General features: G+C 38.5%; 1 protein-coding gene across 2 annotated transcripts in view; it reads left to right on the forward strand.

Annotated features, from left to right (window-relative positions):
* The window catches only part of DIAPH3 (diaphanous related formin 3), a 132,488-nt gene that overhangs the window by 60,883 nt on the left and 51,253 nt on the right, over positions 1–20,352 (forward strand). Inside the window, exons 23-27 of one of the 2 annotated variants that reach the window (XM_042460876.1) lie at positions 627–751; positions 4,881–5,045; positions 7,902–8,037; positions 11,263–11,358; positions 14,497–14,556. In XM_042460876.1, the coding sequence (XP_042316810.1) occupies positions 627–751; positions 4,881–5,045; positions 7,902–8,037; positions 11,263–11,358; positions 14,497–14,556 (582 nt within the window). Of the gene's footprint in view, positions 1–626; positions 752–4,880; positions 5,046–7,329; positions 7,435–7,901; positions 8,038–11,262; positions 11,359–14,496; positions 14,557–20,352 lie in introns of those variants that run through there. The other variant, XM_042460877.1, reaches the window with a different exon arrangement.

Genomic DNA, 20,352 nt, shown 5'->3' on the forward strand with positions numbered 1-20,352 from the left:
GGGGGGGGGTTTACCAGATTGGTTTCCTGGAGGAGAGAGTTCTGTTGATAAGAAGAAGGTCCTCTCATATGGGACTACAGGGTCTTATTAGGAACATGTGGGTTGCTTGATGCCCTGTTCTGTTTTAGAACATTGATATTGTCTGTAAAATAAGATTGTTGATGTTGTGTGCCTTCAAGTCATTTTACAGTTTATGGTGATCATAAAGTGAACCTGTCATGGGGTTTCGATGACTGAGCAGGAATTGGACAACTGTAAAAGCATTATGCCACATAGGCTCTTGTAAGATATCTTGTAAGATCTGATAGATAGAACCATATGACACTCTTCTGTTACAGTGCTGATGCAGGTGTTGGTTTGCTTGATTAAAAGCTATAATCGAGAATTGGGTCTCTGCTGTGAAATCGTTCAGTGTGTATTGTCTAGTCACAGCCCATTTGAACTTGCTTTAGGTAACATGATGGGTAAGTTATTGAAGCTAGGTGCCCAATGCTTGGAAAAATTGTACTGTATTTCCATAAAGTGAATCTTGTAGATACCTTGTAGATATGTTTTTGCAAAAAATCACTTAAACCGTATTCATCTTTTGGTATATCTCAAGTTGTTAATTATTAATGTATGTTCAGTTTCAGTAGAAAGCTTGGAGAAGAGCCTAAAGCAGATGGAAGGACAGCTTAAACAACTTGAGAGGGATTTGGAGACCTTTCCCCTCTCTGAAGATATTCATGACAAATTTGTGACAAAGATGTCCATATCCTTTTTCTGTTAAATAACTTATCTGGCTTTGTTTAAGTTTCCTTAACATATTTTAAATTTATTTGCATAATCTTTATTCAACTTAGAGCCATCAGTTTTGACAACCCTAACCTCATTTCTGCCTTAAATTACTAAGCACCTAAAACGGCTTAATAAAGATTCGCCTATAATTTATAATCTGAAGGTGATACAGTGCCTTCTCTAGAGCTTCTGAGTTTTCTTCGTACAGCCATGAAAGTACTCTGTTGAATGAGAGAAAATTGCAAGAAGCAACAATACTGTTTTGAGAAGGTGGCTGATTCAGCACAGTATTTTTCATCTGGACAGAAAATAGCTGAGTTTAGAAATGAGAGAAGACTAGGGAAAACCATTCAGATTGCCCATTGTGATTGTTTTTCAGCCTGAGCTGATTAGTTTCTAGTGCAAGCAAAAATTTGTTTCAGTTTCTTTAAGATTCTCCTCCTCCATTCATCTTTTTTAAACTAGTTATTATGTCTCTGAATTTACAGAAAACATAATTCCATCAATGAATCTCATGTAACATGCCTGCTGACTTGAATTCAGGCTCAACCCCCCCTGGTCTATGTCATCCAAAATTGCTATGTGCCTATTTTGTAGTTTGCCAAGAAGGAAATGTCATAAACATGAAGGAAAAAGTAACAAGACTTGTGTGACATGAAGCAGATAGGCCGTTTTTGTGTTTTATTTACCTATACAAAATTTTAATTAGATTCTAAAAGAAGAATCTGCATTTATGGTCATATTTCAATTCAGCTTGCCCTTCTTGTTGATGACCATGATATGAGACCAACTCCAAGCGGTGTTGATTGTTGTTGACTATCTGAGTCCATAGAACATGGTTTTATATTTATTGTTTTGGGGTATTTTTTGTGTGTGCAGGGAATAGCCTTAGATTCTTCTTCCTTAAATTTGTAGAACATTTGTCTATACAGGGCTAACAATTGACATTTAAAGTTCTTCCTTAAAGTCCCTAATGCCATAGTCAGAAAACAATTTCTGTTGTAGCATCCATAAAGGCTTAGTGTATTACTGGATATGAAGTTATGGGCATTCCTCATGGAATCTATGATTCTTAAGTAAGAACCAGAAGTTGATCTGATGAACTAAACAGCACTAAACAGCATTTAAAGACATGAGAATGAAGATATTGTCTCTGCTTCTATATGGATAGATGGTTGTTCATAAATTCTGACAATGTCTTTCCTTGCTTGCTTAATCTTCATACTGAACAGTTTCCTCTAAGGTGCATTGCTTAGCAGACTGCTTTTCATGGCAGTCCTTAATATGAAGATTTCTACATAATACAATCCACACATAACATACAGGTCTGTCTTGTTTATAAAATGGTGTATTATGGGGAACTTCACAGAAATGTGTCACCCTTTTAGCTAAATCCATATGTGACATTTAAACAGATGGTGTGATCTTTAAATACTGTTAACATGTATTAGTTAGCTGTCTACTCTTAACTCTCCCCATAGACAGTGGATAATTGAGGAATAGCACATTACATGTGGTTTCTGGTAATGGCTGTGAGCTTCCTAATTAAAGAAACTCACTTCCAGAAAAAGTGAAGCTACAGTAAATGACAAACTAATAAAGACTTGATCTAAAGCTTAAGTAATCCTGTGCAGCATGAAGAAGTCAGGGCCTGCCCTAGCTATTATTTTATGACATGGGAAGTTGAATGATGCCAATATCTTGAAAGGTATGTATCTTGTAAAAAGCAGTCAGTAGGAAAGTTACGACAGGAAGAATAGTACTATGTTTCATTCTTCATCCATTATGTCCCATAGGCAATAAAGCTGCTATGTTCTGTCATCAAATATCAACCTGGAGTCTGCTAATGACTTGATTAGCATTCATATGTCTTTTGGAAGTCTGGCATATGCACAGTCCATGTGCTTTATTCTTGATTCAATCTATAATTATATAAGTAGCTTATACCTATTTTTTTCTCAATGACTATCCACTTCAGTGGTGTACATTACATTATATTACATCACATAAAATTACATTAAATTCATTTATTGCATGGTTTTGTTTGCTCTAGATAGGTATTATACAGAAAGCGGAATATTAAATCTATTTAGGCAAACACTGTATGAAATGACAATAAGAATTACTTCAGATGTATTACAGATGTGAAAACAACAAGTTGAACAATCCGTACTTGAGCAGCATTGGAGTTTTTCTTTGATTATAATATGAATATATTATTTTCAAAGTTAATTATACATGCTGGAGTTCTAAGCTACAAAAAATTCAGATGGACTTCAAGTATTATTACTTGGAGATTAGTCATTAGATAACTTTCATTTTCTCAGTGTGTTTGCTCATTTATAAGTCCAGATAAAGATATATAGCAGAAAATGGCATGTCTATATAAATATATATTTAAAATCCCATGCTGAATATTAATGTAATGAATAGGCTACTAAATTGTGTTGCACTTCATTGCTTTTTCAGAATAGCAGGGGGGAAATGGTGTCTCGTTTTATTAAGAAATTGACAAGTTTGGGAAGTAAAGCATTTAAAAAGTGTATGACTAAGTAAGATTGCTAACTTTGGTTTATTAATCATAGTAGTGTGGTTAATAGTGTGCTTAGCTATAAAGAGCTTTGTATAGATAGTTCCCTTAAAGATACCATTGGCCAAATGAAGATCTATTGATGAAAAATCAAATTGCTAGTGGGACTAACTTGCTGCAGTCATTCACTTAATACAAAAACACAATCTAAATGATGACTTCCCATTATGTTTAGTGAAATAATAAAGACTGAGTATCTAAAATCGCAGGAGTGAAGAGACATAGAAATATTGCTTCAGTAGTAACTAATACCTTCCAAGTTGTTATTAATATAAAAACACAATCTAAATGATCACTTCCCATTATGTTTAGTGAAATAATAAAGACTGAGTATCTAAAATCTCAGGAGTGAAGAAACATAGAAATAATGTTTTAGTAGCAATTAGTACCATCCAAGTTGTTATTAATTGTTTATCAGCAAGATACATTAAATACTGAAAATCTTTTAGGAAACTCAGAAAGAACTTAAGCCAAAATTACAAAAATAAAGACAAAGAGTAAAGTATAAGTTTAGGATTGGTTTTGCTGTTTACCTAGGGAGAACCTATAGCATTACAAAGTTGTCAAGAATGCTGTGGTATAGTAGATAAAATGTGTGCCAGATAGTAGTCATGAAAACTGTGGACTGAAAAATAATAGTAACTTGCTAGTGTTATGAAATAAACAAAAAAGGGGGTATCTAAAAGCTGCAGTGGCATGGAGGTATGTAAGTGAATAAAATGGAACAATTGATTAAAAGCTTCAAGAGCTGAACTCCACTCCCATCCCAGTGTCTCTCAAATTGCTTCTAGCAATTAATTTATGAACACTGATAAATATTTTAAACATTAAAAATATCAATAGGTTGGCTTTTATGTCAGTTAGTATGCAAATACATTTTCGGTGTTCTTACAGCTGAATTAATTTCAAGTAGTAATTGAAATGATATCTTGAATACACTAATTTTTATGTAGCATGCATTGGGACATCAATATTTGCTTTAGGATGCAGACAGTACTTCCTGCAACAGTATCTTGGTTTTGAATAGGTAGTAAATTTGATATCAGATAAATTTACTTGAAAAAGTTTTGTTTGGGTGTTGCAGAAGACTAACGTTTCAAAAAGCTTTATCCCAAGAGGTTACATTAGCTTTTATGGAGAAATCCATAAAATCTCCAAAACTCCATAAAAGTCAGATGATGAAATGAGACTGTAAAAAGACAGTTCATATTCAAGACATGAACATTGTAATAGAAATGGTCAGGAGAACCTGAAAACTGTTGGGCATAGTCAGAACCACATGCTGTTGAAGAGGTATGGCTGCTGGTGGAAATATCATTCCCATGCATTCTTCTCCTGGTAACATTGAGTTAAATGTGTGATATGAGATTGCAGTCTTTTTCTCTAATCTTGCTCTGCTTCATTTTGATAATTTAAGAATTAACATTGAAAAGCGGCTTACAGCATGATTGTATTGACTTTTTTTAAAGTAATGTCCGTCTTCTTGATTGTGTAACCTTAACAAGATGAATACACTTTTGCAATTCAAGCAAAGCAACAGTTCCAGAAACTCTCTAAAATGCACGACAGTATGCAAAAGCTCTATCGGAATGTAATGGAGTATTATGCCCTTGATCTGAAGAAGGTTTCAGTGGAAGAATTTCTAACTGACTTGAACAATTTCAGAACAATGTTCATGGTAAGTTATAGCAATAATACTTTAGCCTTGCAGAAATATCGTAGTCAAGTGTACTTACATTTCTCAGGATCAGCTACTATTTACACTATTTTCAGAGGAAAGATAATATTTTACAGCAGTTAAACAATAAGTAGAAACAAGCTAATGTGCAAGATGAACCATTTACTCATAGGGGGGAAAATCATGTATTTTAATCAACAGCTAGCATAGTCTGAATACAGTTTTGCAGATATTTCCTTCTGTTTCATCGCAAGTAGCCAAAACAGCAGCACCGCTCCCTGGATGGAGGTCTCCATGTTTACCTGTCAAAAGTCTACCCCCCCCAAAAGGCAGGAAACAGTTTTAAAAAAACCTGACAACCAGGAAAAAATGAAACTACTGATGCACGTGCTTATGCAAAGTTGTACACTCAACACAAACTGCTGTCTTCTAACTTTGTGTGAAGGGAAATGCAAGAAGAAGAGAAGGGAAAGTTGAGTCAAGAAATGTAACATGAGATGGGGAGAAAGATGAGCGAGAAAAAGAAATGGAGGGGATGAGAGCTGAGGGGGTGGTGGAAGTACATGGTAGACTTGCAGGAATAAAAGTGGCTAACGAAATAAATTCACCTGGAGCGAAGTAAGATGGCAAATGTAAATAGAACAATTCAATAGTGATAGGCAAAGAATGAGGGCAGAATGGGTGGTGGTATGGGGCATAATACAGTGTGCCTGCGTCATATGCAGGCACGATATACGCAGCTTTCAGCATATGCTGAATGCTGCCCCAGAAGAGGCCATGGTGCGCCCCGGAAGAAGTAATGGGGCGCTCACCTGTGACACATGCCATGCCGCACCACAGGCACGAGCCTCGTTATTCTTAATGGTGCTCCACCATACACGGGATTTCTCTTACACGGGTGGGTCCAGAACGGATCCCCTGCATAAGGGAAGGGCCCACTGTACAGTCTTTAGTGCTTCTTGCTTTTTCTAGCCTGATTAACAGTTACGTACAGCATAAGCAGATGGGAATAGTTACTCAGTCCTCCTCACAGGACTTTCTGTAATCCGACACTTAGCTGGAGATATGGGCTGTCCTGTCAGACCTTCTTGACAAACTTTTCAGGTGAAGAAAAACCTGCTGAAGTCTAGAGGGAGCCAGCACCTCCCTTTTCTTTTCTTCCAGAGCATACAAAACCACTCGAACTTCTCCTTTGCTCACCCTTTTCTGCCCAGAATCATTTTGTTGGGTAGTTGACCCTCCTTACACATTGACCGCATTTCCACATGACATATTCATTATCTTCCACTGTTCCCTCCTTCCCCTTTAATCCATCATCTCCATAGATCACAGCTAGGAAGAAGCTATCATTTGGGACGATTTTACCTGTCTAGGTAAATAATTCTCCCTGCCTTCATCTGCTTTTCTCAGTTCTTGCTTCAATTCCTTACATCTTACAGTAGCATCCTTGAGGAGGAGAGGGCTTGTTGGCTAAACAGGAGTAGTCTTGTCAGAGGTGACAATCCAGAAGCATTTTTGTTGTTGGCAGTGTTTGTAGACTCCATTCTACTATTGCTTTTTCGTTATCTTTTAAATAAGAAGTTATATTGCTATGGTCCACTACAGTTTATCAGGGAACAATTTTTGTTTTATAATCAATTTTGATTAAGTTAACCCAGTCTGTCAGTTTTATTTCATCTGTGTTGCTGACAGATACGGTAAAAATATGCATTGCTTTTATTAACTGTTCTATGTATTTTAGTTCCTTCGTTGCATTAGAGAACTTGAGCTTCAACAGTGACAGCTTTGTGATATTTGGTTCAGAGGAGATTGTTCCCTTAATATTTAACACGATAAATTAATTATCAAACAATCTTTTCTTTTCTTTTTATAAGTTTATTGATTAAAAACAAACATACCATAGCAAGACGTACGTTTAACAAAAATCATATCAAACTGACAATCATAATCAAATCACACAAATCCAGCCCCCCCCCCCAAAAAAGTCAAACAATCTTTTCTGAAAAACAGATAAAATCATGGCCCAGTATTTCCAGGGTGTAGTACCATTCAGTAATGGTTCACAAAGGAATGTTACAGTGAATGCCAGCTAGTCCTATTTGGGCAGACAGTCAGATTTTGCCAGCACTTATGACATTTGACAACTATTTTTTACAACAAAAGAACATTTTGGTTGGAGTTGCTCAATAAAGAATGCCTATACCTGCACACTCTGCTATTAGTCTGTAAAACAGACTGAGCCCATTTTGTACCAGCTTCTATTTTATACCACTTTTCCTTTCAGATGGCAGGGGGTGGAACTTCATCTGCAGATTTGGCTTATGGGCTGAAGATCCCCACATATATATGCTTTAGATATATGAGGCAGAGGCTACCTTGAGAATAAAGACAGACTCCATAAGCACAGTCCCCATGCAACACACAATAGGTTAAATAATGATGTGAGTTCTTACCTTGCAAATTGATGTGATATGAATTAATTAATTAATTAATTATGGTCCCTTTCATAAGAGTATGGCCAAAGTTTAAGGAATTGCTTTAGTTAAAAATGTTACATTCAGATTTCGTGTACAAAACCAGATTTAAAACTGTTTTTAGTCTGAACACTGTATCTTCTTCACCAGTCTGGCTCTTTTTGACAGCCATGAGGGATTGCCATTTCTTTCTGCACGTGTGTGTGTGTGTGTGTGTGTGTGTGTGTGTATAATGAGAGAGAGAGAGCTAAATGTGTAGCTCCTATACAGAATTGCTGTTACTGAGGATCATGGGACTTTTTGGGCAAGAACTTCTCTGCAGTCATGTAAAAGTTTTTCTACGTGTCAACACTTTATGTTGATGTTTAATTTTTTTTTCCAGCAAGCAGCAAAGGATAACATGAGAAGAAAAGAAGCTGAAGAAAAGCAGAAGCGTGCTAGAATTGCTAAGGAAAAAGCAGAAAAAGAAAAATTGGAGAGACAAGAAAACAAGAAATCTCTGCTAGCAGTGAAAACAGGTAACTTAGACAACAACCCGAGACTTCTAGATGGTATTCAGCACAGCTGCTTTGTGTTACTATTTTGTTGGATTCTTAAAGACAAAAACATTTCACTTAAACTTCACAGCTGTGTGTAGTTGTCCTTTCAAGACAATGCGATATTTACATGGGGAATGTAAAGTAATTTGTTTCAGAGTCTCCAGATAATGTCTCCCCATTGTAACACTGTCTGCTTTGGGACATTCTAACACCTGTTTAACAGGGATATGCAGAAGTAGTGTGCACTGACATGCAACCCTTTTCATACAGCATGAGTGAGCCAGGAAGTCATATTGAATCATAGCCTCTAGCTGCTTCTATGGCAGAAAAGAGATTGTGTGGGAATACACACCACTCATGTGTGATCAAGTTCAGCATGATGCCAATGCTATGTCATTAAGAGGGTAAAGAAATACAACATCATTTCCCTATGTAAGGGACGGTATTGCTAGTCAAAGTATTGTGCTGAATCTGGTTGTGCTAGTGTTGTGGGTGCCTTTTGGCTGGTGTCATAGTGTTAGGATGCCAAGTAAGACAAGTCTCTCTTTCATAATGCCTTTTTAATGTCTGCTATTTAGTTTTTTAAAGCTGTTTTTCTTTCTGTTCTTGACTGAAAAGGCTGCACATTTTTGCAGCACATATCTCCAATTTTATGTAGACACATACAACAGCTATGTTGGTTCAATATTGGGAAACACAATATAATATTCACAACAATGTTTGACAGTAATTTTTTTGTTAAAGTTGAACTCATGTAGTTCTCAAGACACTGGACATCCTAACTGAATTCTTAGGTGCCCAAGAAAGTACATGTCTAAAAGCTTATCTGTGAATACCCAGAGGTTCATTTTACTATTTGTGGCAAAGAACCTCTTGGTTATGTTGTACTCAGTTTGTAGTGCAGCTCAGGAATTGCCACCAGAAGCCTGGTAAACATGAACTTCAGTGTCAGCTGCATAGCTGGCAGAGACTATACTTATACTTACACTCAGTAGACATCAACTGCTCACATGTAATCATACTCTGCAATAAAGGTATCACAATCTAACTGAAAAGGTTTCACAGAACATTTGCTAAGGCACAGTATTAATTGTAAAAAGGTTTTCATTTCTGTTAAATACAAAAGAACAACTCAATATATCTAGGGAGTTTGAGCTCTTCAATATTTTTTTCTCCTAAATTGCTAACAGTTTGTTTAATTGGTTTCAGAAGCTTATGTGAATATAAGAACATATTCAATCCACACTTGCCATTATGTATTTGTTTAATTAATTTGTTTGTATGCCACCTTTCTCCCAGGAGGGACCCAAGGCAGCACACACTGAAAACATTTCAACAAAATTCTAAACACTTAAAATCATCTACAAATAATATAAAACCACATAAAAATATACAAAAGTTAAAAGCTTAACTAAAACCCACCTGCTCTATAGAAAACACCCTGATATCAATTATATATCAAATCTCTGCTTAAATAAAAAATGTCTTGGCTTGTTGATGAAAAGCAAGGAGGGAGTGGGCCAGCCTAGCTTCCCATGGAAGGAAGTTCCAGGGAGTGGAATCAGCCACTGAGAGGGCTCTCTCTTGTGTTCTCACCAAGTGAGCCTGTGATCTTGGCGGGACCAAGACAAAGCCTTCTTCTGAAGATCTTAGGGCTCTGGCAGTTTCATATGGGGAGATACAGTCTCTCAAATAGTCTGGACCTAAGCCATGTAGGGCTTTATAGGTCATTACCAGCACTTTGAATTGTGCCCAGAAATGAACTGGAAGCCAGTGAAGCCATTTCGACTAGCTGTGGTGTTTTGTTGCGGAGTTTCTGAACAGTATTCAAAGGCAACCCCCATATAGAGTAGAGTGGGATGTAATCCAGGCATGTGTCACCATAGCCAGATCTCGCATCATAGGCGCAGCTGGCACACTAGATTTAGTAGTGTGAATGCATTCCTTACCACTGCTGACATCTGGGCATCCAGGCTCAGAGCTGAGTCCAGGAGAACACCCAAGCTGCAAGCCTGCGATTTCAGGGGGAGTGCAACCCCAGGAGCACCTCCGTCTGTCTGGATTAAATATGGATTTTGTTCTGATGCAGAGTTGCAGGATGCTTTTGGCATACACATTTTACAGTTTGAAATACTATGTCTTCTAATTAACCATCTAATTGAGGTAGTACATCCATAATAAGATAGAACATGCAATTTTTAAATTTGTTTTCTTTACTTTTTCCACAAATACAATTTTCTGGGTATATAAAGGATACAAACAAGGTACAAGCAAGTAACTCAGCAGTGCTTCCTTGTAGTCTGAGAAAAATAGTAATATAAATTTAACAGTCAGTACAATATACCAATAACTTTTTATTACTTAGGGAATACACTTTTATCAAAACATTTAATGTAATTAATAATTAAAATTGGAGTAAATCAAGCATGTTTGTTCTAGTTATTTGATGAATATCCTAACACCAGAAAAAATTGAAAGTTATCATTGAAAGGGCAGTGCTTAATTGATGTAAATAGCTCTTGAATATATAAAAATATATTTGGGAGTGTCTGTGGTGCTTTAAAGGAAAGAAGTACATTGAGTCATTCTCTGTGAAAAAAAATTTTCAATGCAATATTACAGTGTTGCTTTTTTTAAAAAAAGAAAAAGCAAGAGAGGGGATCAAAGTAAAATGAATGACAAGTCTCTTCTCATGAATGTGCACTTGAGAGATCTGCAATGAAATACAATTTGTATGATCCATTCAGGCAAGCAAAATCTGAACAACTAATATGTTTTATGCAAATAATCAATTCCAGCTTAAAAAATAGCGTCCTACAGAGCAACCTGCTTCTGCAAGGAAAGTAGGGTTTATGATGATCTGTAGCTTCATTCAGGGTTCAGAAGGATGTAGAAGAATATGAATGGTGTTACATTACATTTGAAGTTACTGCTCTATCTCATTTTAGGATGCAGTGGTGTGAAGTGAATCAGATGAACTTCGGTCTGCTTTAGTGGACACAATATGAACACTAACAGGGCTGACTTTGTGCAGATCTGATTTATGAGTAAATTAAAGGCTTGTCTGAATTTGGAATTGCCAGCTTTTTATTGCTAGAGTCTATTCTCTATCCCTGTAAATCCTTTGGCATTGCTATAGTAACCCTGAAAGCTAAAGGAATTCCTTCCATCTCTCTTGCTCTCCCTCTGGTTTTTTTTCTACAGATGGTGATGAGACAGGAGTGATGGATAGCCTACTGGAGGCCTTGCAGTCAGGTGCTGCTTTCCGAGACCGAAGAAAACGAGCAACAAGGTTTAAAGGTAAATACTTTTTCCCTTGTTAATTTATATAGAATTGTGGCAAAATATTTTAGTGAATACACCCATTGGTGCAAAACCAAATGTTTCAATCTTGTTACCCACTTTAAATGTGTCCTTTTTGACAGTGTTACATGGTGGTTTGAGTGTTGGGACTATGATTTTGGAGACCAGGGTTCGATTCCCCACTCAGCCTTGAAACTTACTGGGTGATATTAGGCAAGTGACATGCTGCCAGCCTTAGGGAAAGGCAATAACAAATCTCCTCTGAACAAATCTTGCCAAGAAAACCCCATGATAGGGTCACCATAAGTAAGAAATGACTTGAAGACACAACAATAACAACAGCAATCAATATACAGTATTCTACAAATTCATATCCTAGATATAATGGTGCCTTTGAAGTTTTTAGATGTCCTCTTACAAGCAGGAGGGTATTATTAGAGATGATCAGAGGTTATTCACATGTTCATGAAATGTAAAAGATTTTTTTTATCCATAGCAAGTAACATAAAGGATCAGTTATGAAATAAGGAAGAAACTACAAAAATCTAAAACAAAACAAGTGAATTTTAGAAAAAAAATATATAGTGCAGTAATTAAATGAAAAATACAGTGTGGAATATTTTATATTAGAACAAAGATGAAGTGTCATTTAAATACACAACTTAAACATCAGTATTAGGTACATTTAGCCCATTAACTTCCATATTTGCCAGGAGTTTTCCATCAGTGACTTTTGTAGAGTTTACTATATTTTCAGCTAAATAGCAGTTGGTCCTAAATGTTCAGACTTATAATTCCTTGTGAACTCTGTGCCTTCACATAAATGAATTTTGCACCTGCATAGAGACTCCATTTGAAGTGTTCTGGAGCTGAGTAGGTTGGTAGGAACCGCACCTCTCCGTCCTAACAGCCTGCCAAAGTTGTGTCCTCTTAGTTTCTTTCTGTCCACTGATAATGTAGCTCCTTTTTGGGTGTTCTCATGCTGAGTATTTCCCTCCTTGCTCTCTTCAATTTATCTTTTCTATTTCTTTGTCTCTTTTGGTCTTCTAACACTGTCATATAAAACAACAACAAAAACCTTTTTCTTTACTTTAGAATTCTTCTTCCATTCTCCCCCCACCCCCCACCTTTCTCTTGGGTTTATGAGCTCTACTTCTCTCCTCAGTCCTTGTTCTACCTGGAGTCAGAAAGTTTTGCTTTATGATGCACACTCAGAGAGCCTTTTTTGTTTGGGGGAGATATGCATTGTAAAAAAAACTGTGCCTTTTTCAATAGCTTTGCAGCTCAAGCACTGAAGAATCAAGCCTAGAGGTCAAAACTCCACTGCAGGGAGATATCTGTTCAGTTAGTGGACTGCGCCGCTGTGAATCGACAGCTGGTTTCACTGTCAGCTGCTGTTTGAGGCCTCATAAGTCAAAGTTGGTGTTGGTATTGATGGTGATTTCAGTATCAGTGCTTTCCATTCCCAGTGTCAATGTTTCCAGCAGTTCCTATGGCACTTCCTTTTGCTGTTGCCTCATCAGAGTCAGTCTCTCTGGCCCCACATTCTACTGCAGTACTGGTAGTGGGGAAATTGGTCTCAGTATGCAGGAGAAGACAAAAAAATCAGCCCTCTCATAATCAGGCTGTAAAAACTAGTCTCCCCAGAAGCTCACTTGAGATCAAGGGACAAAGAGGGGAAGAAGAAGCACTATAAACCTTCTAATCACTTTTTGCTACCAATGGCCTCATCACCACTAACATTGACACTTTGATATAAACAGCTCCTACTCTTTTTGAAGCTGTACTTCTTCCTGTCCCTTCTTCCCAACAGCTGTATCTCCCTTGCCTTCAGTCTGACAGCCAGAGCCTTTTATGAAGCAATACATTCCAGCATCCAGTCCATTGAGAGTCACCTAGAATTAGGTTGTTGTCTCCTTCTGCAAGGAAGGAAAGGTCTCCATTGACAGAAGAATGCTATTATGCCTCTTCCAGGCCATCCTGCCAGGGCTAATGATATAAGGTGGATTCTCTGTACACCTTTTTTTCCTATAGAGTCGGCAAGCCCTGGCAGAAATAATGGGGCACATACTCATGCTGCCGCTGCAAGCACGCGTCCCATTATTTTCTATGGGGCTTGAGCATACGCTCTTTTCCCCATATTGGGGTGTGTGTGTCCGGAACTGTATTGATAAGTATTGCTGTGAGCACCTGTGGAGGGAACGTCCAGTTCCTATCACTTACACTCAACATACTACAGGGATTGGTATCATTGCCAGGGGTAGGTCCATATTGTTGTTCCCCTTACCATTTCTATTGAAGCCGCTCTCATTCTCCAGAAGGAAGACTAACTCCAGACTCTCCTCTGGAATTCATCTCCACCACCTTAGCTCCAGTCCAGAATTCTAGATTTGCCTCCATCATTTCAGTACCAGCCTTGTACACTGCCATCACCTCTTCTCCAGCCTCCATTGCCTCATCCTCAAACAACTGTAATAGTAGTGAGACCACCACTTTTTCCAACTGTATCAAAGCCTCTACTATCTTCAGTTGTGTTCTGGCTTCTGTGATATCAGTTATGTATATGCAGAAGTAAATTTTAAAAATAAAATAAAATGCAGCCTGTGCTTCAACATGAAATGTAAGGAAAACAGATAAAGAAGAAGAAAGGGAAAAGTAAAACCAAGTGATTGCCATAGAACAAAGAAATGTAAAGATATTTTATGAGGTTCCAGTCTACCACCAGAAGTTTCTGATGGAATAACAGGTTCTTTGTACATAAAATAAGCCTACCTAGTGCCAAGATGTTTATGTTATGCTAATTATGATCTGTCTTAATATTTTCTATATCTAATTTTTTCTTGACCTCACTACCATGTGTACTACACACAAACCTCTGGACAGCATGTCATGCTTCCGATGAAGTGACCTGTTGTCCATAAAAGCTTGTGCAGTAATAACTTGGTTAGCCTTAAGGTGCCACAGAGGTATTGGTTGTGCTTCCTGAAGCTAAAATGGATCCAATGAAAAACACCTGCACTTCCAAAAAAATTTCCTACTCTTTGATAAGTATAATCTAGAAAAGGTGCCTTTGGAAACATACTATTGTACAAATGTTAATAGAAGATATTATTTGTTTCTTTTCTTTACTTACAGAGGTATCACAGAATCTCAGCCCAGTCTCCGAGAGACCTGTTCTGAAAGCCTGTAACCATGGTAATTTATATTTTTCCCTCTGATTCCTATTCACTATAGACTTCCATGAGCGGCTATATTATTCCTTGTTTACTGTCTTTCTGGAGTAGTGTAACAAAGCATGGGACTAGATTGTAAAGTTCTTTTGCTTAGTGCCTGTATTCTTAGACGTTGTGTTATGATCTTTACATATCAGGCCTGAATTTTTCTCTTCCTCTAAAATTTGAAAAGTTGTAGATGTTAGATTCTTTCATTCAAGCAACTATCAAAGTATGTTGCTAACTGTTGAAGCAAACTAAATCTTTGTCTCATTTATGAAGTAAGCAACTACTTCCTGGTCTGGATCAGTGGTGTCACTTAGAGTTTTTGTCACCCAGTGCAGTTGCTCATGATAACTCATAGTATCACCCTCCATGGACCTTCTCTTCCAAGTTCCTTATTCACTTGTCTCCACACAGGCCAGGAGCTGGCTCAACAGCCACACTTCAGTCATTCAGTTCAACTGCATTGCCAAGGTGCTGGGTAGTAGAACAATAGTTTCTTTTCTTTTAACCTTTTCTATTCACAAAAGCGGAAGGGCCTTGATGGGTGCTAAATAGGAGTGAGAAGCAGGCCCTAAGCACATGACCTAGTCGTTACCCTTCTGGTTGATTGCTTGGGGGTGTTTTTATCCCAGTTTGATATTGGTTGTATATGCTGGGAGTCCCTAAAACCTGATAACCTAATTGACAGTCATCTCAGTGTCACCCCCTCTGATGGTGTCACCCAGTGTGGTGTGTGCTCCCCTTAGTGATGCCACTGGTTTGGACAGGGGTGTTAACTGAAGATATGGAGATTCATGAATTTAACCTGGTAATTTTCGTAATGTATAAAATGGACAGGCATACTGTTTCTTTCACCAGTGAAGTAATGCCTTCTTTACCTTGCCTGATGAAGCATTTTAACCCATTTAAATTTAATATATGTGTATACAACATGGGGGAATATTATTTTATAATGGTAGAATGCTGTGGTCCCAAGCAAACAAAAGATATTCCACATAGCAAACTTACTGAAGTTATGCATGCCTGACTTTGATCAGTAGCTGGCTGGGACATTGCCTGGTAATTTTTTGTACACTACCATGAAAGATGGCAGGCTGAGAGTGTGTGTGTGTGTGTGTGTGTGTGTATTACAGTTAGAAATATATATCTAAGCTATTTTATGTGATTCTATATAAGCTATTATGTTGTTCATTTTCTTTTATTACAAAAATATTCTTAGTACTTAAACCTGTTTATCATTGCTGTTGCATGAGAATAATAAGTTAAAAGTAACCTGAAATAGGCATCTTTTTTTGTTTGTTTTAATTTTGCAAATAGTCACTGAAGACCTCATGGGTAATCTTGCTTGGCTGCACTATGGTCTATGTAGTCCAGCATCTGTTTGCAGCCAGCCATATACTTTTATGAACTAGTAAGGAAGGCAGAACACTAATGACCTTAATCTGTTTCTCCTCAGCATCTGATATTCAGGCATCTGTATACAATTAAATCATTTGTGATAATTGGACATGCTTTATAACATCTGTTAGTTAGTCATGTGTGTATTTAAATGCTTTTGCTTCTTGCTTATTCCTGATGAGTTTTCTCTGTCAGGAACAACTTGCCTCAGTGTTTGCATGAACACATAAAAACATAAGTTTCCCTGAGACTTTTTTTTTTTTGGGGGGGGGGGTTGGTTCTGGAGTTTGAAGGGAGATGTTTTTAAATACCATATTTTGACATTGATATAAGTAAAATAGTCAGTGAGAAAGCCTTCAAAATGTTTTAAAAATAATTCTAGATATATTATTTTATGTAATTCTAGGCATAGGTAGCATTTCAGCATTGATCCATATTGTTTAGGGCTTCATTAAATCTGAAACACACAATTGGACCAAAATTCACAAACTAAATTTCATCAGAAATACATGTAAGACACTAACTACATCTAGGCCAATAAATGAATAAATGCACACAAATAGACGATGTGTGAACCTGGCTTGAAAGCAGAACATGTGAAAAAGATATAGGGATTCTTACTAGACCACAAACTAAACATGAGTCAGTGGTGAGATGAGGCAGTCAAAAAGAAAAGAAAAGAAAAAAGAAAAAGGAGCATAGTGTCTAGATCAAGTGAAGCAGTAGGGCTACTCTATTCTGATTTAGTCAAATTTCATGCCATGTACATTTCTAGACACCACAATTCAAGAAAGATATTTTCTTGAGAAGGATAACTAAGATGCTCAAAGGTCTGGACACCAAGCTTTATTAGGATTGTAAGCCTGAGGGCAGGGAACCGTCTAACTAAAAAGATTGTATGTACAGCGCTGTGTAAATTTACAGCGCTTCATAAATAAAGGTTAATAATAATAATAGGAATGACTTAGGGAGATGGGTATGTTTAATGTGGAGAAGAGAAGTCTGAGAGGTGACATGAATAGCCATCTTTAAATATCTGGGATGCCCATAGAAGATGAAGCATTCTTGTTTTCTGCTGCTCCAGAAACTAGAAGCCAACATGGCATAGTGGTCTGAGTGTTGGACTACAACTCGAGACCAGGAGTTGATTCCCAGCCATGAAACCCACTGAACTTGCTTGGGCAAGTTACATGTTCTTGGCCTCAAGTGGACGCAATGGCAAAACTCCTCTGAACAAATCTTGCCAAGAAAACCCCATGTTAGCGTCACTATAAGTCAGAAATGACTTGAAGGCTCTTAACAACAGGAAACTAGAACACAAACCAATAGATTCACTTAAAGAAAAGAGATTCCACTTAAACATTAGGATGAACTTCTTTACTATAAGACCTATTCAACAGACTACCAAGGCAGTGGGTGAGAGGCGAGGGATGGGGTTTACTTGGTAGGTCTTTAGACTGAGGTTGGGTGGGAATCTTTCATTAGTTGTGTACAGTATTATTATATGGCAGGAGTTGGACAAAATGGCCCTTGTAACTCCTTCCAATTCTACAGTTCTGTGATTGGTATTAGGTATTCACAACACAATTGCTTACCTACTGTATATACGCATGTGTAGAAATTTTAGTCAAAAATTGACCAAAAAAACCTGCATCGACTTATCAGTGTAGATACTGTACTTTAACTCTTATAAAAAATGAAGATTCTAATCTGTCCTGGAAGCACTGGCTCTCTATTCTCTCATCCATTCACTCTTTAGTTTGAGCGCATACAGTTATGTCTGCTGGAATTTTCTAAATTCTTTGACATTGTTTTCCTTTGCTTTCGATCTTTTGTTACATGCCTCTAAGTTTTACCTTTGATTTATCCATGGATCATATCAAAATCCATAATTTTGTTCCTGAAGCCTGCCCTCGACTTATACATGAAGTCGACTTATAATCGAGTATATACGGTATATAGATAGACAGAAGGTTAGGATTAGGTTGGAGGGCCCATACACAGAGAGAGAGTCAGCCATCCATATCCACAGATTCTACATCCACAGATTGAACTGTTCATAGCTTGAAAACACCTATTAATCTCCCTCCCCAAATCCAAAAAGCAAACCTTGATTTTGCCATTTTATATAAGGGGACACCATTTTACTACACCTTTGTAAATAATGGGACATGAGCATCCATAGATTTTGGTATCGATGGGTTGTGTGAGTGTAGGGTGGTGGTGGTGGTTCTAGAACCAAACCTCACTGAATACTTGTATGTGTGTGTGTGTGTACACACACAGGCACACACACTAAAGTATACACACACACACAGAGAGAGCTAAGCCAATTATTTTTAGACGTGGTGATGATAGTTTCCAAAAATTGGTTTTCCCATATGAGAGTGACTGTTATTCTTCAATGTGAAGAATAAAGTGAAAATGGAGACAGAGTGAGTGGACTGTAGAATTTGGAATTTGAAAATGATGTAATTTCTTGATCTTGTGAAGGTGTAACTTTTGTAATCCCCTTCCATGTAAATGATAGCAACTTGTTTAGTCTCCTTCTCCAGTTGCATACCAATGGCTGGATTTGTGAACATATTTGAAATTTTAAGAAACTATCTTGTGTGTCGTCAAACTGAACATACTCTTACGGGGGCATGTTCAATTTCAGAATGGTTGCCACAGGGGCATGAACAAACATGATCGTTTTTATCAGAACTAAGAAAGCATTTTGCAGAAGGCAAACAGATAAAATTAAATTGAAAGGAAAAATTACAGAAGTAATTTTACTTCTGTAATTGTCTCGGAAATGAATAGAAACCAAAGGTAGAGCCTGAGCTCGCAAATACAAAACCTCAACATTGAACCCACAGTTTTGTATTTCAGTACTTTCTACTCCAACACACATTTCACAGAATACAAGAAAAATTTTCCTAAACCAACACTGAGTAAGTTCCTTTAAAGAGCACACACTACTCATACAGTATGCTCTTGTCTTCACTCCGTTCTTCCCTGCCTCTGCCCAGATCATTCAAATATTCCTGATAGTTGTTTTTAATTTTTACAGGCTCTCATTTCTCAGTTTTGTTTTCCTTCCCAGAAACACTTTCAGGCACCACTGTTCTGGTGTCTCTTTTTTGTGTCCCTCTCAACCCACAGCGTTGTTAGTTTTCCATCCAGCAATGTGGTTCTTTTCCCAGCAGACAAGGTCCCATCCTCCTGCATAGAGGGTAGCTCCTCCCATTTGCTCCTACAGGTAGGGAAACATAAACAAGGAAAACCATGCCTGCCCCCCCCCCCCCGGTGGGAGAGGCTACCCCCTCTTAGGAAGCCAGTCTTTTTCCTGCCTATGCTCCTAGCAGGACTTTTTTTTCTTTTTGTGAAGAGCTAGCCGTTTTTCAGTAAAGATTCCTTCTTTGGAGATCCCTTGCCTTCCCTTCCCTCTATCCTCGTTTCCTCTCCTTTGGGTGGGGGGACCATGGAAAGGATACTCTTAGAGGAGGCTGCTGAGGCAGCGGAGAGCTTACCCCTCTCCCAGCCCTCGAACCAGGTTGAGCAGCTGGCCAGGGAGGCAGATTTGGAGGTGCAGCGGAGGGGGGGGGGGTGTTCACCTTCTATGTTGCTGCAGAGTCTCTGGCCCCGCACCATGTTGGCCACAGCCAAACCATCAGGTTCGGGGGTGAGTACTGCCATCCCCTTGCATGCCCTCCGTGAGTCACTAGACTTTGCCGACTTCATTAGGGCAATGTTTGCCCAGGAAGCAGCTGCTTACCTGAACGGTACCTTGGCCAGGCCCAGGACAGGCAGCAGTCACCAACCACCCCCCTTTGGGACTCCTGGTGGCCTCCTTCCCGCGGACCAAGCCGGGCATGGCTCAGAATCCTCGGGCGCTGCCTCCCTCCTCAGTGGGGACTCTCAGGGCTGGGGGGGGGACTCAAGTTCCGCGTCATCCTCCTCCTCCATCAGCAGCCTGCTCTGGGCTGATTCCTCCTGACCATCCAGCATGACAGACCCACGGCAGGCTAGCCAGCCTTCACTAGACCTTGAATGGCTGAACTCTCCCGAACCCCCCCCCCATTCACCTACCGGGAGGGGGGAACTCTGGGTGCTCTTGCCAGTGGGCCCCATGGCTCTGGCTCTGTAATCAGGTACCAGCTAGGACTTGGGAGAATTTCACTGGAGATCAGTGGGTCCTGGACACCTTCACATCCAGCTACTTTATTCTGCCTCTTTTTAAAAACCATTTTCTATCTCGTCTTCCATGTACCCATTGTCAGTGACCCTTAGAGTTTTTTTCTTCCTTGCTCCAAAATCTCTTATCTTTCTTCTCTCAGTCTTGTCCCCACTTCTCTTCTTTTCTGGCTTGTCCTTCCCACACATTTTGGGA

The sequence above is a fragment of the Sceloporus undulatus genome, chromosome 3 (assembly GCF_019175285.1).
Source record: "Sceloporus undulatus isolate JIND9_A2432 ecotype Alabama chromosome 3, SceUnd_v1.1, whole genome shotgun sequence".
Taxonomy (NCBI): domain Eukaryota; kingdom Metazoa; phylum Chordata; class Lepidosauria; order Squamata; family Phrynosomatidae; genus Sceloporus; species Sceloporus undulatus.